This window comes from Protopterus annectens, chromosome 10.part0 (genome assembly GCF_019279795.1).
Source record: "Protopterus annectens isolate FY-2018-M chromosome 10.part0, PAN1.0, whole genome shotgun sequence".
NCBI lineage: Eukaryota > Metazoa > Chordata > Ceratodontiformes > Protopteridae > Protopterus > Protopterus annectens.
The window spans coordinates 420,160,591-420,184,530 of NC_056744.1; the positions used below are offsets into that span (position 1 = coordinate 420,160,591).

The following is a 23,940-nucleotide window of genomic DNA, read 5'->3' on the forward strand; positions in this document are numbered from 1 at the left end:
GCAGTCATTATTAATTGCCATTTTAATTCACATTTGTTCAAGTGATCCTCAGTAATAAAGCCTCATTCATCCTTAATTATTTGTTCCATTATAAAAAAACTTAAAATTGTGTGTAGGAAACACAACTACATGTCTATAAAGGGTATTAGTGTTCCTTGCTCTTCTGATGTCACTCAGATGTTAGTAAATTATTTCCTTCATCTTTCTATTTTTTCCAACATAGAAACCCAGGCAAAACTGAAAAGCAATATACACTACCCCTTTAAGTTTCATAACTATAATGACCCGAAGCTTTATATGTTTTCTCATTAAAATTCATCTCATTAACATACAAGGACACTGCAAACATCTCCCACATTTAAAAACACCCCTTTGTCATCCATTACTACTGAGTTTATATCTTTCCAACATCTGTTTAATAGATTTATCCTTTCTAAAAGCACGCAATGGTTCATCACCTAAGATTTTAAATACTTAGATGTTAACCGAAATATTTCTCCAATTTTTCTCCAAAATTCTAATAATTCCATAACTATCCAAATTAAAATTGGAAATACACAATTTGTTGGTGTTAAAAGTACCAGAAATCTTAATTTGACCGTTCCCTATTTTATTACTACTAGGGTTTATAATCTCCATTATCCCCCTATTCTCAGTTTTTTTCTCCTAACAATGGTTTACACATTTCACTTCTCTTTGTTTTACCTTCCTCTTTTATTTCCCTTAAAAAAAATCCTCGGGGTAACCATTTTTTCTAAACATATCACCTTATTACATTCATCCAAAATTGTTTTTGTGGAGATCATTCTTGCTAGTCTCACCAGCTGGCCTTTTACCACATCTTTCTTTTTATATCTAGGATGCCAGCTGTTGAAATGGAGATAAGTATTAGAAAAAAATAGGTTCCTGTTCAAGGCAGATAAATATATTTTATTCTTCATATCCTCAGATAGTTCCACATCTAAAAATGAAATTTTACTCACATCATACTGATATGGAAACGTAAGGAATTCTGTAGTATTACTGATATAAATCAAGGAATTCTTTTAATCTAGTGAATCCACCCATAAAATAAATATGTCATCTAAAAAAACAGGTGTAATACAACAATGAGTGAACAAATTCACTATTAAAAATACATTGGATTTCCCACCAGGCCATAACTAAATTTGCAAAGACCAGGGGGGTATGTTGCTCCTACTGCTAATTCCTTCCCCTTTGCTTATAAAACAGACCCTCAAAGGCCAAGAAATAATTTTTAATACTATTTCCATTAAATTAGTAACTGTATTAATCCTTTCAGAACTTAAATCACTAATCTGAAACAACAAACAGTCAAAACCATTCTAATCCTAGTTGATGCGGAACCACCGAATAAAGATTATTAACATCCAAAGTAACCAAAAAGGAATTTTATACAAAGTTTATTTTGTTAATCATGGCCAAAAACTGCCATGAGTCTTGACATATTTGAGGTACTCTCTCCAACCTTCATACGCAGATTCACCCAATACTCACCTAAAGACCCTACTTACAGGGTATGTCAGAACCTTACCCACTTCGACCCAGACACAACTCCAATCTTATCTGGCATAAATCGGTCCTTCATCTATCACCTCCCTCTCAAAGAGGCAGTAAATTCCTTCAATAAGATTTTCCTTGATACACTTGATTCTGTTGCTCAATCCAAAAAAAATCAGAATCAAATCCAACTACGACCCCTGGCTAACAAAACAAACCCGCTCAATCATGCACAAGAGATTCTTCCTGGAAAGCGTGGGTTAAAAACAAGTCCCCTCTTACTGCAAACATACAGAATTCAGAAACCTGGGTAAAAAAACTTGTCAACAAAGACGAGAGACTTTTTTCGTCTAACCAAAGTAGCCTACACAAAAATCGACAAAAATTCTGGATCACCATCAACAACCTACTCCACACAGGAAACCCCACTACTCCCAACCCCTTTCCTAACAATGCTTCTGAAACTGCCTCACTCCTTAACAATTTCACAGAAACTATTCAAAACCTCACACTTAATGCACAAAACAGTACGTCTTACTCAACACCTCTACTATCCCATAACAAAACTCTCCCCAATGCTTTTTCTTTCCAACCAGTCCCAATTACTACAATTAAATCTCTCCTTAAACTTAAACCCTTCTCACCCTCAGCAGACCAACTACCCCCTCATTTCCTAAAAATAGCTGCACAATCCATTGCTTACCCTGTCTATTCTTATTAATCGTTCCATTTCAGATGCCCCGGTCCCTGACATTTGGAAAACTACTAGTGTACCAACTCCTTAGCTCAATGCTTTCTGGAATGCATAAACTCCAATGCCCTAGATCAACTTATCCACACCCCCACCATGGTCAACAATATCCTAGACCTAGTCATTACCAACATAAGTGACCACTACTCCACACCTGAAGTCAACTCCTCGTTGGTCCGATCCGACGATAAGCTAATCACCCATGATATCCACATCCCGCCCCCACCCTCCATTAAGGAACTCACAGTAAAAAATTTCTCTAAAGCCAACTTCATGCTTCTTAAGACAGAAGTGGTGAACTTCATGACACCCATGCAGATGGACAATACAGTTACAAATGCTGCATCCTACGCAAATGCACACTATAAGCACTTACACGAGTGCATGAATCGTGCTATCCCAAACAGAACCAAGATGCTATCCTCCAAAAAAATGAAGCTAATCTGGTTGTCCCCTGCCATAAACAAACTGTACAACAGAAGGAAGAAGCTGTTGCAAAAGAGTAAAATCCCATGAGTGGAGGAGCTCCCTGGTCAGCCTCAGTAAGAAGTTGAGATCCCTTATAAGATCCTCCAAAGCTAGCTATGAAAACAAAATCGCTACTAATTCCAAGGACAACCACAAAGCATTCTATAGCTATATCAAGAATCTCGACGGCAACACCCAGATCTGCTCTGAGTTACAGCACAAAGGCACGAAAATTACAGAACCAACTGATATTGCCAACATCCTGGCAGATAGGTTCAGTGCTAATTTTACCCTCCTCTCTCCCCCTAAAGGGCCCATACCTATAGAGGAAGAATGCAGAGTCTCTGTAATTACAACTACGCAGGTAAAAGCTGCGCTCTCTAAAGCCAAAAACACAGCATCCATGGGACCGGACAACATCTCAGGCTGCGTTTTACACAAACTTCAGAATGAACTGGCTCCCCACTTAATCACCATGTTCAATAATAGCCGCGCATCAGGCTTTGTGCCCACTGAATAGCACACAGCAACAGGTATCCCAGTCCACAAAGGGGGAGCCACCACTGATCCCTGGAACTATCGGGCCTATTAGCCTGACGAGCCTGGTCTGCAAGGCCATGGAACGTATCATGGAACTCATAAACAAAGACATTGGTAACCTCCAAACTCTGGATCCCACCCAGTTCGGGTTTGTGAAAGGCAGATCATGCCTCCTGAACCTGATCAACTTCTTTGAGGCAGTCACCAAAGCCGTAAATGAAGGTAAGGTGGTTCACACAGCCTATCTTGACCTCGCCAAGGCTTGACAGCATCCCTCATTCTGGAATTATAGCTAAACTCACTAAACTAGGTATAAAACCCTGCGTCACAAGATGGGTTGCCAACTGGCTCACTGACACAACCCACACTGTAAAAGTTGCAGACTCCAAATCTGACCTCAAAGCAGTGACAAGTGGAGTACCACAGGGTTCCATTCTGGGACCTCTCCTGTTTGGTATCTACTTCTCTAAAGTACAGGCTAACACAGAAGGCATCTGGCTGACTAAGTTCGCACATGACTGCAAACTAGGAGCCATAGTCAAGTCCCCAAATGATGTGGACATCCTACATAAGGGCATCATTGAGACAGATGCCTGGTGTCAGAGCCATGGCCTCAAGCTCAATGCCATAAAATGCAGTGTCATCCCCTTTGGTAAAAACTCTGTACCCATGAACTACCACATAGGCACCAATCTACTTAACACCGAATGCGTGATAAAAGACTTTGGGACCCAGGTGGACAGTAGTCTCTCCTTTGATAGTCACATCGCCACGGTAGTCAGGAAGTCCTTCTACGTGGCACACCTCTCATCCAGGAAAAAAAAGGTCATTGTTCCCCTCTACTAGACACTCATTAGACCCATTATAGAGTACAACTCCCCTTTTGGAATGTACCTCAAGACATCTGCAGCAGCTGGAAAGGCCACAGAAGTTCCTCACAAAGTGGATTACTGGCCTCAAACAAATGCCCTACACTGACCACCTCAAAAAACTCCAGCTTTACTCTGTAGCATATTGCCTACTCCAAGGTGATCTCTGCCCAATCCCTCCGAGCTACATGCTCTAGGGACCTAAACCTTGTCACCACAATAAGGAGGACATATTGGAGGGATAGATTCTTGTTCCCAGAGACTTCCCATACTCTGGAACAGGCTACCCATCTATGTCAAGCAGAGTTCTTCATTAGCATTCTTCAAGAAAAATCTTGACGAGTGGATGGGAATTAGGAAACACACCCCGGGGATCACTTGTGTCTCAGCTCGAGTGTGGCACAGGAAAACAACTTTCTGGGGTGGAGTAAGCCAGGGAACCTTGTTGGCCAGGCTTACGTAGGCCCTTGGGCCGATAGCCTAGTACCTACCTATGAACCTATGAACTACCCCTCTTCACAAAGGAGGCAACTCTACAGATCCTTCTAACTTTAGACCAATTGGTATCCTGTCCCCCCTATCCAAATTCTTGGAAAAAAGTGTATCCATGTTGAGCTACTCAAACACCTTCTTGATAACACTGCACGAACCAAAAAGAAAAAACTGAAGACCAGACTAAGAATCCACTTAAAACACCAATTTATTGCATCTCTAGCGCTTTGGCAACCGCCTTCAAGGAATATAAAAAGTACAGTTTTGTACCTACCATAAATGTAGATGTTCGAAGATCCACATTGCTGCAGTCCTTACACTTGGGTAGTCCGCTGTCCTCGGTCGGCCCGAATATCAAAGTATAAGGCTGACGTCGGTCAAGGCGCATTTGACTGACATCAGGACGTCAGGGTACAAATGCGCATGACCGACGTCATATCCTCAGTCTTTTCTTGCCCCAGATGTCAGAAGACCCTAAAAGAAAGGTCCAAACCAAAAGACAGCAAACAAACAACCAACCATCCTAGCACTAAAAATATGTACAATATATACAATATATACAATATACCCCATATTGACAACCCAACCCACACAACCGCCTCTAACTACAGAGGGGAAGGAGGGAGGGTAAATTGGACTGCAGCAATGTGGATCTTCGAACATCTACATTTATGGTAGGTACAAAACTGTACTATGTTCTTCATCTCACATTGCTGCAGTCCTTACACTTGGGTAGAATCCCAAAGCAGAGGTAAGGGAGGATGGCCAAACTATAAGGAAGCAGGAGCTGCCAAAATGCCCTGCAAAACAGCAGTGGCAAAACCAGCCCTAGATTTAGAATAAAGTGGTAGGTGATAATGCCTAGAGAAAGTATGCACTGAACTCCAAGTAGCTGCCTCCAAAATATCCTTAGTTGCCACCCCTCAAAAAGCTGTCAAGTGGCAGTAGCCCTAGTGGAATGAGGCCTAATCCCAGCTGGAATCTCCTTGCCATGATGGGAATAACAGAAAGAAATGCAAAACCCAATCCACTTAGAAATAGTTTGTTTTGACACAGGCTTGCCCTGAGAACTCAAAGCAAAAGAAACAAATAACTGCTGAGACTGTCTGAACCCTTTAGTTCTGTCCAAATAATATCGCAACTGCCTGTGTACATCTAAAGTGTGCAAAATCTTTTCCCCTTGATTTTGGGGTTTGCATAAAAAGTAGGCAAATGAATAGTTTGGTTTAAAGCCAGACTAGAAACCACTTTAGGCATAAAGGACGGATTAGTACGTATAGATACCCTATCCTTATGAAAAATTAAGAAAGGCTCAACCGCCATAAGGGCCTGCAACTCAGAAACCCTTCTTGCAGAGGTAATGGCCAACAAAAAAGCAGTCTTCCATGATAAATATTTCAACTCGGTAGTAGCTGCAGGCTCAAAAGGTTGTAGAGTAAGTTTCTCCAACACAAAATTGAGATCCCAAGCAGGAGTAGGAGCTCACGTGGGGTCTTATATTCTTTGCCCCTCTAAGAAATTGCTTGAACAAAAGATGAGAAAACAATGGTGGGTCACAATCATAGTGAGCGAAATTGCTGCAGCATGAACCTTAATAGAAGAGAAGGACAAACCTTTGTCCAGTAACTCAGTAAGATATTGAAGAGCCACACTTAAATTAGGCTCAGAAACATCAAAATCCTTTGCTGCACTCCAAAATAAAAATCTCTTCCATTTATCTGCGTACACTTTCCTTGTACTAGGCCTTCTAGCTTCCAAAATAACATTCAAAACTTGTTGTGGAAGTTGAGACCCACTATGGTTCAAAACAGAATATGCCAGGCTGGTAGATGAAGAGAGTGAAGCTTGACATTGAGCAAATGACTGTCCTCCTGAGACAACAGGTGTGGAATCGAAGGCAAAGGCCATGGAGGCTCCCGTACCAGGCTTCTCAGTAATGGGTACCAATGCTGTCGAGGCCAATCTGGAGCTATCAAAATCATCCTTGGCTTGTCCTGTCTGGCCTTTAGTAGTACCTTTGGGAGGAGAGGCAGAGGTGGAAAGGCATACACATGAAGATTGCTCCAATTGAAAGAAAGAGCATCCACTTTCCAAGCTGTGGGATGAAACCTTTTCGTGCAAAACTTTGGCAGCTGGTGGTTTAGTGGAGAAGCAAACAGATCTATGTCTGGAGTTCCCCATGACACTGTCAATTTCTGAAATACATGAGGATCCAATTTCCACTCGTGGGGATCCATAATTTGTCTGCTCAACACATCTGCTAAGGAGTTCTGTGCTCCCGGCAGAAACCTTGCCTGAAGATTTAGCTGTAAACTGAGAGCCGTCTCCCACAAAATCATTGCTTGCCTGCATAGAGGATAAGAATGTGTTCCCCTTGCTTGTTGATGTACCACATGACAGTTGTGTTGTCTGTTAGAATCAACACCTGCCCTGGAAGAAGTAAATCCTTGAAAGCTATTAATGCAAACTGGACTGCTAACATCTCCTTCAGGTTGATATGTAGATGTTGTAGTCTGGCAGGCCACTTGTCTTGTATCCACTTTCCATTCAGATGAGCTCCCCAAGCTTTGTCTGAGGCATCTGTCGTTAGAATCTGACTCGCCTCTGGCCGGGTCACAGAGAGTCCCTTGTTTAGGTGACATTCCTGAGCCCACCACAACAATTCCTTTTGAATGCAAGGTATTATTTGAATGACAGTGTCCAGATCCTGGCAGTGCTGTGTCCATACATTTTTGAGATACCATTGTAACTTCCTCATATGCAGTTTGGCATTGGGAAGCACCAGAATACAAGATGCCATGAACCCCAAGGCTTGAAGGATTGTCCTTGCAGTCAGCCTGGACTGATGAGACAATTGATGAAAGTAAAGGGAAAGATTCTTTTGTTTGTCCGGGGTCAAAAAGGCCATCTGGGATGCTGTATTCAGTCTTACACCCAGAAAGCACATGTCCTGAGAGGGTACTAGACTGGACTTTATTTCGTTCACAGAATACCCCAGGCATCTTAGCACTGCTATCACATATTCCAAATGATGAAGAAGCTCGTCCCTTCCTTGAGCCAGAATCAGGCAATCGTCCAAATAAGGATAGATTTGTATTCCTTTTAGCCTGAGGAAAGCTATCACTGGAGCCAGAACTTTCGTGAACACTCTGGGAGCAGTAGATAAGCCAAAGGGCAATGCAGAGAACTGATAATGAGAAGTCCCAGCCCAAAAACGCAGGTACTTCCTGCAACTCAGTCTGATAGGAACATGAAGGTACGCCTCCTTGAGATCCAAAGTTACCATCCAATGATCTTTGCCCAGCAGAGGTAAAAGCTGTTGTAACGTCAACATTTTGAACTTGGGAATGTCCAGATAGGTGTTGAGGGTAGATAAATCCAAAATTGGTCTCCACGTGTTCCCTTTCTTTGGTACTAGGAACAGGCGAGAATAAAATCCTAGGCCCACTTCTGGCATAGGGACCGGCTGTATGGCCCCTATTTGAAGTAACAGAGAAATTTGTTTGTGAGCCTCTATTCTTTGCTGAGGAGGAACGTCTGGCATGCCTTTGAAAGGAGGCAAGGTATGGAAATAAAACCTGTAACCGTGGTGTATGATATCCAATACCCATCTGTCTTGGGTAATTAAACTCCAATTTTCCTTGAAGAGTGCCAACCTTCCTCCCAAAGGTGCTGCCAGACGAGAAGTCTCTGGCAGCTGAAAAGGTAAGTCATTGGGTCTGTTTACGAAAGGACTGACCCCTGCCCTCACCGAAGACTGTGCAGGTGAACTCCTGTTCTAGGCCTGAAAGAGCCCTGAGCTCTGCCCCTACCACATCTAGACCTACCCCTAGACTGGGAATCATAAGAAGGATCGTCCATCCCTTGGTAGGCCAATTTCTACTAAACCTCGGAGGCTGAACCTGCAAAAAATCTTTAACAGTCTGCATAGACTTAGCCTTGTCTTCCATTTTCTTTAAGACTGCCTCAACAGGAGAACCAAACAACACATCAGATTGTAAAGGAGCATCTAAAATCCTTGTTTTAACATGGTCAGATAAATTCTGATCCCTCAGCCAGGCATGCCTGCGAAGAACTGACCCAGTGGCAGCCACCCTAGACGAGGCCTGTACAGCATCAAAACCACATTGCAAAGAATGCTTACCCACCTGTTCAGAAACATGTACTAAATCTTGTAACTCTTTACACTCAATACCTTCCGCCAGAGCATCTACCTTAGACTTCAATTGTGAAAGGAGATAGATGTGAAACTGGCAATTCAAAGCCCTCATAGCTAGGGTGGAGGAAGTATAAACTTTCTTTCCCCATCTATCCAAAGCCCTGGCCTCTATCTGGAGGAACCGGATTTTTGACAACAGAAGCTTTAACACCTTTAGGCCCCTGACTAACAGTTTCTGGGTCTGCCCTAGGACTCTTAAAAAGATACTTATGAGCTTCAGGCACCCTGTAATACCTATCCGGTTTAACAGGAGCAGGAGGCAAAGAATCAGGATTAAGAGAAGCCTCTGCAAAAACATCTTCCACCACATCCAGAACAGGAGGTATAGCCAAAGGCCTATGCTGGGGTAAAAACAAAAATTCCCTAAGCCTTTTCCTGGAATCAGAGAAGTCCTGACCTTCCCACCTAAAATGCTCCCTCATGGAAAGAAGAGTCTCTGAAAAAGAAAAATCCTCAGGAGGAGAAGCAGAAGGAGTAGAATCATCCACATCAGAATCAGAATAAGGAGAATACTCCTGCAAGTCTTCAGCCGAAGACTCTGAAACATCCGAAGCCTGCTCAAAACTCCCTAGCTCAGGTTCCACCCTAGGTCTCTTATCAGGAGGGGGCAAAGAACCTCTAATCAAAGAAATCAAATCTTCTGCCATTTTAATCATATGCTTCTTGGGCACAGTTCCTGAAGAACTAGGGGTGACACCAACTGAAGCTAAACCTGGCCTGCCTCTGGGGGAAGTCTTGGAAACAGAAGGAGAGGGCCTAACCACCCTAGGAAGGGAGGGGAGTACAGTAACCTGAGAAGCCCCTTCAGAGTGGCCTGCCTCCTGAGAGGCCACATCTTGCAATAACAAAGTCTCTCCCTGGGACTCCAAAGAAACCTCCGGCGGAACCACCGGCTCCACCGACACCTCTAAAGAACCGGCGTCCGGTACGGACGGTTCTTCTAGCCTAGGCTTCACTGCTTTGTCCTTGTGCTTCTTCGAAGAAGCGGGCGTCGGAGCATCCGGCGGCATTTTATAATTGCACCGCTTCCCGAAGACTAACCTGGCACAATCTAACCTTCTCTTTATAGTGCGCTTATTGAATCTAGCACAAGAGCGACACCCAACAACGTCGTGCTCAGGCCCTAAACAAGGAATACACAAAGTATGATAATCTCTATGCGGTATCTGTTTCCCACAAGAAATACAGTTATTCACTTTTTCTGACATCCGGTAAACCACTGAGGCAAGAAAAACTAAAATATTCCCCAACGGGTACTTAGCCAACTCTGACTCGGTCTGAAACTCCGAATTCGAAAAATTTCAGAACGCCAACCGGCACTTGCAACGCTGCTTCTGCATCGGACCATGCGGCAAAAAAGACTGAGGATATGACGTCGGTCATGCGCATTTGTACCCTGACGTCCTGATGTCAGTCAAATGCGCCTTGACCGACGTCAGCCTTATACTTTGATATTCGGGCCGACCGAGGACAGCGGACTACCCAAGTGTAAGGACTGCAGCAATGTGAGATGAAGAACATCATCACATAACTTACACAGTTTATATACCCTAATACATCTAGCAATTAAACAAGCAGCCTAAACCAATTAATCAATAAACATTAAAAAATACTTAATACTACTATCTCATCAGGTAAGAAGCCTCCAGTTACATTCCACATTCAGACCCTGAGGAAATAAAGTGCCATATTTCAAAATAAAAATACTTTCTTTATATAACAACTTCTTTTTATACAAATCATCAAAAAATACACCCTTCATAATATGTTCTAAGATAGTGGCTTGTAACCCATTTGGATTAGAATTGTGAACCAGCATAAAATGTTTAGCAACAGGGCTATCTTCTTTATTATTTATAACATTCCTGACATGCTCCTGCAGTCTAGTTTAGTTAGTTCCTTTTACTTTCCCCTCTATATACAAGGTTACACGGACATTTCAACACATAAATAATACGTTCAGTATTACAGCTATATACATTTTTAACCTCAAATACATGGCTATTTATATACTTAAAAGTTGGAACAATATAATGACATACATTACAATGACCACAGGGTGAAGTTCCCAGTTTCTGCATGGTCCTATATTGTAATGTCTCAGTGGGATATTTAAATTTATTATGTACCAAAATATCTTTTAAATTCCTACCTCTACGAAATGAGATGCCTAAAGACCTAGACAATACATTTTTTAGGTCCACTGATCTAAACAAAAAATTCCAGTAGTGTTTAACAATATCTATTAAAACATCACTGAAAACACTATATGTAGAGACCAAATAAACTAATCTTTTCTCTTGATTTCTAACATCTAACTTATACCCCTTACCTTCCATACTTATGAGTACCAACTTTATGTTCATTAATAACCTTATCTACAGCTGTTTGAATACTAACTTCACTATAGCCCCTCAATCTAAACATCTCACTAGTCACACTAATTTCTTTAAAGAAGTCCATGTCAGTATTACATAGCCGTCTAAGTCTCATACATTCCCCATAGGGCAAGGAGACCAAAGTCTGAACTGGATGACAGCTAGTCCCCATCAAATACTGATTACTATCAGTGAAGTTCCTATGCACAGACGTATGCAAGATATTGCTGTCCTCCAAAATCAGATGCATGTCTAAAAAAGTTATATATTTACCCACCTTTAAGCCGTCAAAGGAAAGTCCAAATCTATTATATTGCATAACTTCTATAAACTGACCAACATAAGATATCCCACCTTTACAAATAAAAACAAGATCTATAAAACGAAAATAACTAACTACATAATTTTAAAAAAAATCTATATGATATAACCATTCTCATACAAACCCATCATCAGGATGGCATACAGAGGGCAAAAGATGCCCCCATGGCAGTGCCCTTGATTTGTCTGTATAATTGTTCATTAAACATAAAAAAATTATTATTCAAACAAAATTCCAATATTTCAATAATATAATACGTTACAGGACTATCACCCAAAAAATATTTTACTGCTTCTAGTCCAAAATGATACTATATGTTAGTATACAAACTAACAGCATCAACACTTATAAAAAACATATCTGCACTCCATTGTATTTTAGATAATTTTTCCAAAAAATCAAAACTATCCCTAATATAACTAGATAACTTTATTACATAAGGGAATAAATATTCATGCAAAAATTTCCCAATATCAGATGAAAAATATTTTTGAGCAGATACAATAGGCCTACCAGGTGGGTCAACCCCACTTTTATGAATTTTTGGAAGACAGTAAAATAAAGCCAACTCACTGTCATCAGTATTAAACTTTTTGTCTTTGTCATTTTGTGAAAAATATTTTAACCTCACTCCCTTAGATATAAGGGTGTCAAAGTCATTCATAGCCTTAATATATTAATTTGTATTACTCTTAACATAGGTAGTGATATCATTTAAATGTGTCATACACATTTTATAATATTGAGCAACATTGATCACCACTATCTTACCACCTTTATCAGATGGTTGAATAATAAGATGTTCATTATTTGCTAATGCCTGTAGTTCCTTCACCTTTATCAGATGGTTGAATAATAAGATGTTCATTATTCGCTAATGCCTGTAGTTCCTTCACCTTTATCAGATGGTTGAATAATAAGATGTTCATTATTCACTAATGCCTGTAGTTCCTTCCATTCCTTCTTATTCAAGTTATACACCAACTTATGATTATACTGCATAAAATCACAAAAAGCATTTTCTACAGCAAAATTCAACATCTGAGAAAAACATTTTATATGTTCATGTTGGTATGGAGGAATAAAACCACTTTTGCTCATTATTTTATCAGTTTTTAACAAACTATAGGCATTATATAGTCACTTGCATAGTCAGCTGTGAAAGGTCTACCTCATCCACTGAGGGTCAGATACACAAGAATAAAAACTGTTCTCTAAACTATCAGATTCTAACCAACTATCATCACCTTCTTTATACTGGTTATTAGCAAAAAATATATTAAATGCATCTTCCTACACAGTCTAAAAACATCACACTTTAATTCATGTAACCGAGGCAGCACTGTGGGTATATATTTAAGACCATAATGCAAAACATTCATCTGATCTACAGATAAAGACACACCAGAAATGTTATGAACAATAGAAATTTTCTTACACTCAGATGCAGCAGCTACATGGATTGTTTCACCCACATCTTTGTAAAGAAAAGACAGAACTGTCAAGAATATCTTGCACAACATTATTTACAGTCACACTAATACCATTTGCTTCTCTTGTTATCAATGAAACTGTGTCCTTCTCAATTGTTAAAGTTCCCAGACTGAAATCTTCCTCTCTTCCGCTCACTTTGCTCTCTCTGCTCTTCCTGAAACTGCTGGTTCCCTCTCTGAAAATGTGAGGTTAATCTAGATGGATTTTGAGCTGCTGGTAACGCTGGAAAATGCTCTCTTCACCTCCACCATTAGAAGAAATGCCCGAAACATCTGAAGCAAAACACACTCCTAGAAGGAGCTGGTGATTTCTTAAAGGGACCAGAGCCTTTATTACGATGAAAATGTTCTGGTTTTTGCCATAAAAAGGCACAATTACTTTGATAGTCTTTTAGATCTCTTTTCAGTTTTGTGCATTTCAGATCAATGAGTTCTTTTTAATATTTATCTAGACCAATATTTACATCTGTTAAAAACTTGTCAAGCTGCATAGATGCAAGTCTTTTAGATGTCATTATAGGCAGCTTTAATGTCTTCCTTAAGCTTGTTTTGTTTCACACGATCTCTTTCTAATAGAATAGAAATCCATTCTAAAGTACAACGATGAGCTGCCAATAACCATTTCTTAGAAAATTGCACATCCCTTTCATCAGACATATCAAAAGGAGAAGAGGGACTTTTAAAGGCTCTTAGTCCCCTAGGTGTAGACATACATCTGATTTTAGAGGACAGCAATATTTTTATTTATTTTATTTTATTTTACATTTGTTACATCTTACCTACGTCTGTGCATAGAAAATTTGCTGATAGTAATCAGTATTTGATGGGGACTAGCTGTCATCCAGTTCAGACTTTGGTCTCCTTGCCCTATGGGGAATGTATGAGACTTAGACGGCTATGCAATACTGACATGGACTGCTTTAAAGAAATTAGTGTGACGAGTGAGATGTTTAGATTGAGGGGCTATAGTGAAGTTAGTATTCAAACAGCTATAGATAAGGTTATTAATGAACATAATGTTGGTACTTATAAGTATGGAAGTAAGGGGTACAAGTTAGATGTTAGAAATCAAGAGAAAAGATTAGTTTATTTTGTCTCTGCATATAGTGTTTTCAGTGATGTTTTAATAGATATTGTTAAACACTACTGGAATTTTTTGTTTAGATCAATGGACCTAAAAAATTATTGTCTAGGTCTTTAGGCATCTCATTTCGTAGAGGTAGGAATTTAAAAGATATTTTGGTACATAATAAATTTAAATATCCCACTGAGACATTACAATATAGGACAATGCAGAAACTAGGAAGTTCACCCTGTGGTCATTGTAATGCATGTCATTATATTGTTCCAACTTTTAAGTATATAAATAGCCATGTATCTGAGGTTAAAAATATATATAGCTGTAATACTGAACGTATTATTTATGCATTGAAATGTCCGTGTAACTTTGTATATATAGGAGAAACTAAAAGGAATTTTAAAACTAGAGTGCAGGAGCATGTCAGGAATATTATAAATAATAAAGAAGATAGCCCTGTTGCTAAACATTTTATGCTGGTTCACAATTCTAATCCAAATGGGTTACAAGCCACTATTCTTAGAACATATTATGAAGGGTGTATTTTCTGATGATTTGTATAAAAAGAAGTTATATAAAGAAAGTATTTTTATTTTGAAATATGACACTATTTCCTCAGGGTCTGAATGTGGAATGTAACTGGAGACTTCTTATCTGATGAGATAGTAGTATTAAGTATTTTTTTAATGTTTATTGATTAATTGGTTTAGGCTGCTTGTTTAATTGCCACATGTATTAGGGTACACAAACTGTGCAAGTTATGTGATGTTTTATACTCCTTGAAGGCAGTTGCCTAAGCGCTAGAGGTGCAATAAATTGGTGTTTTAAGTGGATTCTTCGTCTGTGGTCTTCACCTTCTTGATAACTGCCTCCTCACTCCAACCCAACACAGCTTTAGGCCCCACCATAGCACTAATACTGGATTACTATCATTTACCCCATTAATAGATGAAGCCTGTGACAATAACCTCGTCTCCAGTCTTTTCCTTGATATTTCAAAGGCCTTTGATACTATCTCTCATTCTAAACTTCTAAGTAAAGTCTCAGACTTGCATCTCTCGATCTTGGCCATCAACTGGTTCTCTAGCTATCTCTTTGGCAGGCGGCAATCTGTCCGCTGGAAAAATGTCCTCTCTCCATTCATCCCCTGTTAATACTGGAGTTCCCCAAGTATCTATTCTGGGTCCCCCCTGTTTAATATATTCACTAATAAACTTCACTCTGCTACCAACCTTTCTACACTTCTACAGTACGTGATGACTCCACCCTTCATTACCTCTGTCCACAACATCCCCGATCTACAAGCTCTCACTCAACTTTTCCTCTGTCGAAACCTTGCTCTCTAATAACCAACTCATATCAAATGCAAAAAAAGTCTCCTCATCCTCCCTAAAACACTTGCCCAGCACAAAACCATTTTCTCTATATCCTCTCTCAACAACACCATTATTAAAACAGAACCCCATACTAAACTACTTGGGGTTATCATGGACGATGAATTAAAATTTGACATTCATATTGGACATAGTATAAAAAAAAGACCTACCAGAAACTTGGACTTCTCTTTTGTAATCAAAAATTTCTGTCACCCTCCTCAAAACCCTCCCACACTCAGGACCTACTCCTACTCTGTGTTCTTTACGCTGCCCCTGTCCTTACTCATGTTCAAACATAATCTCATCACTAAACTGAAGCAAACTTTTAACAAAATTGTCAGATTTGCCGCCAACCATCCTTACAAATCTCAGCACTGTCTTGCCCTTAAGTTACTCCAATGGCCAGAATTCTCCAAACAGCTACTTATACCCCAGCTACATATTGCACACACTATCCTATATGAACCCTCATTCTATCCCTCCATCTCCAATTTAGTCTCCTTCTATAGCCCCCCTCGTCACCTCTGTACTGCCAATAAACATCTTCTTCAGTTATACAAACTGAACAAAAACATTGGTAAGACCATTTACAAATACTCTGTAGCCCAGGTTTGGAACTCAGTCCATCTCAGCATAAGAAGCATTCCGCATAACTACCTGTTTAAGAAAGAAGTTATACTTTTTCTCCTGAAGACTTGGTCATGCCCTTGTCTAACGCCATTTGAACTAGTCTCTTCACATCCTATCTGCTTTTCCCTGTCAACTCTTCTTCCTCCTTGTACTTGCTCTAGCAAGCTGTAGTCATACTGTACTTCTTTGTGTAATATTCTCTAAACCTTTTATTTATTTGGCCTATGCTCTATACTGTTCTCAAATTCTGAAAATTGTACTTAACTATTTTACCTACGCATTGTACTGCTATGCACAAATCTTTGACGTACTATATTTCTGTGACCCTACTTCAATATTTTGTGAATATCATAATTACTTGTATTATTTCTAGAGCTTTTTCCCTTGGGTCTCCACTGAAAATGGGCTCCTGGCTTAGATGGACTAACCTGGGTAACAAATGTCAATAAATAAATAACTCTGTTGTAAAAGCTGGTTCAAAGGTGGAGGGGGAAGAGGGGGGTAGTAATTTTTTTTCCAGCATAATCATCTTTTCTTTCGGCTGTTCCCATTAGGGGTCACCACAGCGGATCATCCGTTTCCATTTCTTCCTGTCCTCTGCATCTTGCTCTGTCACACCAACCACCTGCATGTCCTCTCTCACCACATCCATAAACCTTATCTTAGGCCTTCCTCTTACCTGGCAGCTTCATCCTTAGCATCATTTTCCCAATATATCCAGCATCCCTCCTCAGCACATGTCCAAACCAATGCAATCTCGCCTCTCTGGCTTTGTCTCTAAACCGTCCAACCTGGGCTGACCCTCTGATATACTTATTCATAATCCTGTCTATCCTCATCACACCCAGTGCAAATGTTAACATCTAACTCTGCCACATCCAGCTCTGACTCCTGCCTTTTTGTCAATGCCACTGTCTCCAACTCATATAACATAGCTGGTCTCACTACCTTCTTGTAAACCTTCCCTTTCACTCTTACTGGTACTCGGCGGTCACAAATCATTCATGACACTCTTCTCCATCCACTCCACCCTGCCTGTACTCTCCTCTTCACCTCTCTTCCACACTCACCATTACTCTGAACTGCTGATCCCAAGTATTTAAACACATTCACCTTTGCTAACTCTACTCCATGCATCCTCATCATTCCTCTATCCTCCCTCTCATTCACACATATATTCTTAGTTCTGCTGACCTTCAATCCTCTCCTCTCTAGAGCATATCTCCACCTCTCCAGGGTCTCCTCAACCTGTTCCCTACTCTCAACTACATATCACAATGGCATCTGCAATCACACTCCACGGGGACTCCTGTCTGATCTCGTCTGTCAACCTGTCCGTCACACTGCAAATAAGAAAGGGCTCAGAGTTGATTCTTGCTGTCATCCAACCTCCACCTTAAATGCATCTGTCACTCCCACTGCAGATCTCACCACTGTCACACTACCCTTGTATATATCCTGTACCACTCTTACATACTTTTCTGTCACTCCCGACTTCCTCATACAATACCACAACTCCTCTCTAGGCACCCTGTCATATGCTTTGTCTAAGTCGACAAAGACACAATGCAACTCCTTCTGATCTTCTCTGTACTTCTCCATCAACACAATCAGAGCAAACATCGCATCTGTAGTGCTCTTTCCTGGCATGAAACCATACTGATCACTAATCCTCACCTCCCTTCTTAACCCAGATTCTACTACTCTTTCCCATAACTTCATGCTGTGACTGATTAATTTTATCTCTCTGTAGTTACTACAGCTCTGCACATCACCCTTATTCTTAAAAATCGGTACCAATACACTTTCTCCACTCCTCAGGCATCCCCTCACTTTCCAATATTTCATTAAATAATCTGGATAAAAATTCCACTGCCATTTCTCCTAAACACCTCCGATCTTCCACAGGTATGTCATCTGGACCATCAGCCTTTCCATTCTTCATCTTCTTCATTGCTATCCTTACTTCCTCCTTGCTAATCCGTTGCACTTCTTGATTCACTATCCCCACATCTCCAGCCTTCTCTATCTCTCTCATTCTCTTCATTCGTCAGCCCCTAAAAGTACTCTTTCCATTTGTACAACACAAACTCCTCGCTTGTGACTACATTTCCCTCATTATCCTTTATCACCCTTACCTGCTGCATATCTTTCCTAGCTCGGTCCTTCTGTCTAGCCAATCGATACACGTCCTTTTCTTCCTCCTTAGTGTCGATCCTTTCATACAACTCTCCGCCTTATCCTTAGCCTTTGTCACCTTTCTCTTTGTCATGCACCTCATCTCCTTATACTCCCTGTCTACTTTCATCTCTCTGACAAACCCACTTCTTCACAAACCTCTTTCTCTGTACACTCTCCTGTACTTCCTCACTCCACCACCAGGTCTCCTTCTCCTCCTTCCTCTGTCCAGATGTCAGACCAAGCACCTTTCTAGCAGTCTCCCTTACTAGCTCTGCTGTAATTAACCAGCTGTTCGGTAAGTATTCACTGCCACCCAGTGCCTGCCTTAGCTCTTCTCTGAACGCCATCTCACAATCACCTTTTTTCAATTTCCACCATTTGATCCTTGGTGCTGCCCTCACACTCCTCCTCATCTTCTTTATCACCATCATTCTGCAGACCACCATTCTATGCTGCCTAACTAAACTCTCCCCTGTCACCACTTCACAGTCTCCAATCTCCTTCAAACTGGCCCTCCTGCATAGGATATAATCCATCTGTGTGCATCTCCCTCCACTCTTGTATGTCACCCTGTGCTCCTCCTCTCTTGTTAAAATACGTGTTCACCACAACCATGTCCATCCTTTTTGCAAAATCCACTACCATATGACCTTCTGCATTCCTTTCCTTAACACCATACCTACCCATCACTTCCTCATCCCCTCTGCTCCCTTCACCAACATGCCCACTGAAATCTGCTCCAATCACCACTCTCTCACCCTGGGGTACAAGTCATCACCACTTCATCCAACTCGCTCCAAAATTTTTCATTCTCATCCATCGCACACCCAACTTGCGGAGCATATGCACTAACAACATTCGTCATTACACCATCAATTTCCAGCTTTATAAACATTTCTCTTTTCATCTCAAAAACACACTTGGCATACTGTTCCCTCAGGATAATCCCTACCCCACTTCTCCTCCCATCCACACCATGATAGAACTATTTGAACCCACCTCCAATACACCTGGGCCTTACTTCCCTTCCACCTGGTCTCTTGCACACACAATATATCAACCTTCTTTCTGTCCATCACATTAGCTAGCTCTCTCCCTATATCAGTCATACTGCCAACATTCAAAGTTCCCACCTTCACTATCACACTCCTAACCTTTCTCCTCTCTTCCGGCATTCAGGCATGCCTTCCCCTTCTCCTCCTTTGGCCAACAGTAGCCCAATTTCCGACAGCACCCTGTTGGCTAACAGTACTGTTGGCGGTCGTTAACCTGGGCCTCGAGCAATTCAGTATGTAAATCTGTATTGTTTTCCGCATATCTCATTTATTTATTAATTTATTATCCATCATGCAATAAGGAAAATAGTTTTCTCCATTAACATCTCAGAGAAACAAAGTTAGATGCATCTTAAAAAAGGTTTACAATCACAATTTCGAGTGAAGGTTCAGTGACCATGGGATGCTGAATTACAGTTGGCTGAATCCCGTGTTGCTGAACCTTCATTTGTGCGAGTCCCAGTTCATCGAATGCACAGTGCATTCGCACATGAGGTTGAATATATTAGCTAGAGATCACGGTACAGTGGAGATCAGGAAATCTATCCTTTTTCCGCACTGTAGTGTGATCTCAGAGTTGGAATATATAATTAGCAGGGGGGTGTGGGGGTGCAGGAGGGCTTGCCCCCTGAAAAAATTGTCATGTGATGTGCAGTCTCAGACTGCAGTCTACAGGTGTAAAGAAAGGTTGAATTTGTAACAGGAAGTGTGTTTGCTACATTTTGACCTTCTTGACCTTCTTAGTCGATGTTTAAGGTAGGAATTTATTTTCACTGTTGAATATATGATAGCAATCCCTTAAAAATGTATCCATTCCAAAGTCCCTGTGGAAAGAAAAAAGGCTGGCTCCACAGAGAGAAGTTGGCTCTCCATGACAAACAGGACTTAACCAAACCTTGATCCCAGGGACTCTCATTTACTATATGTTAAAACGTAGAGTCATAACTACCCTCCAAGTGCTGGGCTGCAATTCAGCTGTACTTAAAACTGTGAAGACTATGAAGATGCTACAGCTGCATACCCAGGAAAGCATAAAGATCCAATCAAATGATTAACCAGATTATGCCTTTAAATGGTACATAAGCTTAGTGGGAAACACTGTCAAAACGTAAAACAGCAAAGGTAACTCCACAAACATGAAGAAAACAAGTCTCACAAGGGGAGTTAACAAAAGCAAACTTGTCTGCATTTCAATGTCACAAATTCCCCCACAAACTCATCCAACTACTTATACAAAAAATTTTCACTTGTATTCATACCGTTGTTACAGTGGTTTGTACTGGCCTAGGTTCTGGTGCACGACCCTCTTCTCTTGCTTTTACAGACTGCAAAATGGCAAAAATGTTCTTCGCGAAGTTCTGCAAAACAAAGGATTAAGGGATAATACAAAGCTGTGATATGAAAAATGAATGTGTCTAATAGGTAATAACTACATCGTAACAAACAGGAAATGAAAAGTAGTTGCTTAATCTCAACTAAAAGCTACACCCGAGAGGAACTGTGCATTATGAGAAAATATTGCACTGCAGAAAAAAATGTCTGAAAGCATTACATCAAACTCTACAAAACTTTGTGCCTCAATCACTAAATCTCCACAAGGGTTTTACAAATGAAAATTGGGTAGTAGCAAATCAGTTCAAAGTATGCAATGCAGGAACCTTATTTACAAAAAAAAAAAAGAAAATACTGAACAAACATCACTCCAAGGAGGAAAACAAAGCAGACGTTCTGTGGAATTACTTTTTAGAATACACCTAATGGAAGAAATGTACCCTTTTCAGTTAGGAACGGCTCAGAAACAGAAAGACAGGTATGGACTAGCTCTCTATGATAGAGCTAAGATGCATAACTCAGTTCCAGCAAATGTGGAAAATAAAGAGAGACTACAAACAGGAAAACAAAATCATAACATACTGCTATCATCAAAGTAAGTTTGTGGGGGCCTATGCCCAAACACAACTGTGCAACTTATATATACAGTTACAGTATATTAGACTAAAGGGAATACTGTAAGGTATCACAACCATGACTGCAATATCTAAATGTCTCATACATACTGTCAAGTCCTGCTGCAATAGTCCACAAAATAAATTACTAATCCCAGTCCAAATATTCTTCCTAACTGAAAAGCGTACACATGCTGAAAGAGCTCTTATTTTACATAATTCTTAAACTTCTTCACCAATGTTTAACTTTCCACAATGGATACTTCCAGTGTCAGGAAGAAGCCTTTACTATGTAGCTGCAACTCCACGCTTTTTGAGAAGCTAGTTATCTACTTAGTAACAGATATGGCTGAGCAGGTCCTTTCCTTATAGCTCAGTACCTGAAACCTTCCCAGGCTACTAAATCTTTCTCTTTTCACCTAATCACCACCTGGGACCTTACTCTCCAGTAAATCAGACAAAATAGTAAAATTAGACCTAATCTTCTAAAAGAAGTCAATGAAAAGAGGAAAGTGGGCAAGTATGTTAATGAGTATAGACCTGGTCAATCAGATCTACTGGAATGGTAAATGCATAACTTTCTTATCTAGTGCAAGGATACCCACTCTCGATAACAGTAAGACAGAGTCCCAAGCTAATCCCTCGAGGTGGTATCTCTTGTAGGAACATACCTCTGCTAACCGTGGCCATAAAGGAAGACCTAGAACTGGATACCACATGCAGCTTGTAGTGTCTTATAAAGATATTCAGTGAAGACCACGTGGCTGCTGCACATACACCATGCAAAGCTGCACTGCAGAAAAAAAAACTGTGACTTAGCAACTCCTCTAGATGAAAGTGCCCTTGGAATACAGTATAGAATTTTGTAGTTCTCATAGCAAAGGTCTATACAATCTGCTAGCTATCTGACCAAGGTCATTTTGCACACTGACTCCTCCCCAACAGGTTTAGTTTTATCTACATGCAATCAAAACATTTATGTACATACATAAGATGCAATGGATATTCTCCTCTGTTACCAGTTTTGGGAAAAAAATGAAATTTATTTGATTCAAGACTCCACCTTGTGTAAGACTCCACCTTGTGTGCAAGGACACCCTATCTTTACAAAATATCAAAAAAGGAGGCTCCACGGATACAGCCTGCAAGGACATCCTTTTAACAGATGTGACTGCTACAAGGAAAAGTGTTTTCTAGCACAAGTACTTTCAGTGCTGCAGATGATGCTGGTTTAAATGGGGCAAGTCACTTTCTCCTGTACAAAACAGAGATCTCAAAAAGGAATAAAACCCTTAAAATAAAGTCTTGAGAAAGAAAAAAAGGCACTGAAGCCTTAAAAAAAATTGAAGTCAAAATTCGCATCCAGATGGAAGTTGGAAACAGATGCCAAATAAGCCTTAGCTGATGAGCAACTCAATCCAAAGTCGAAGAAAGATAAAGAAAGAACAAGTAAATAGAGAGAGTAAGAAAGATAATCAAAATGTGAAGTACAGGATACGTACAAGACTCAAAACATTCAGATGAAGACCATATATATTTAAGTTTTCTTAATACTAGATTTCTGTGTGAAGATGTGATAATTTGCACAGTCTTAGACTGAATGACAGTTGTACTGGCCATGAACAGAAGTATAGTAACCAAGGAAGCTTGACACAGGGAGTACAGATATGAATGGAGCTTGAAGGAGGAGGATAACACAGTAGGGTCTTGAAGGGACTTATGTGGAGAAGCTCTTACAAAACATGAAAAAATAGCCAGAAAATCCACACCTGTAAAGCATGGGGTTACTACAGGACTCGGGACTTGAACAGTTTGATCAGCTCCTTATTGAAATTGAGACTCAAATTACAGAGTTCCATGATACTGAAAAAAAAATAAGACCAAAAATACTGGAGAAGAACCCTCTGTATCACCTGATGTGGGGAACAAGCCCCCTTGTACACACTGAACCTACACTCATCAAAATTCCATTATCACCATATCTTGGAGAAATGGGAATATTCAGAGAAATGGCAATCTAACTATATGAAAGTCTGAAGTTTTGGTCATTTGTTCTCCATATCTCAGGATTTGGCAATGCATGTCCCATGATTTTAACTGCTACGGTTTGGTCTTACTGATGAACCTTGCTATCGAAGGAAATTGAGGAAAAGTATAGGGGAGTTCAGGGGGGCATTTCTGGTAGCCAGCATCATTTGGGTGTTCCACTACTACAGATAAGATGGAACAAAAGCTAATGCAGTTAGATTTGGACAGAAAGGCAAAAAAACAAACCGCTTCCATGCTACAGAGGGATTAATGGGCTACTTGCGTGATGGCAGCAGACAATAGCTAAGCCTGTTTGCTGAAGAGCTGGATTTCCCTAAGATGCGGTTTGCTACTTAAAAGCAGGGAGATGACATAGCCCATCCCCAAAACCCTTGCTGCTTTTCCACCCAGGGGACAAGTTAGTTCCTCCTTGGTTGTAGATGCACCAAAACACTACCATGTCATACCCAGGGGCAAGGAATCTTGGAAGGCTTGGTGGATGAGAAAGAAAACCCTAGTCTCCAGAACAGTGAAATGCAGACTACCCTCTGAATTTGACTGGACACACTGGATGGTCTGCTCTCAATGTTCAA

At 40.5% G+C, this 23,940-nt stretch overlaps 1 protein-coding gene across 1 annotated transcript in view; it reads right to left on the reverse strand.

The window, feature by feature from the left end:
* CDC73 (cell division cycle 73) overlaps positions 1–23,940 on the reverse strand; it is a 2,122,897-nt gene that overhangs the window by 1,503,166 nt on the left and 595,791 nt on the right. Inside the window, exon 8 of the mRNA XM_044085321.1 lies at positions 20,633–20,731. Within this exon, the coding sequence (XP_043941256.1) occupies positions 20,633–20,731 (99 nt within the window). The remainder of the gene's footprint in view (positions 1–20,632; positions 20,732–23,940) is intronic.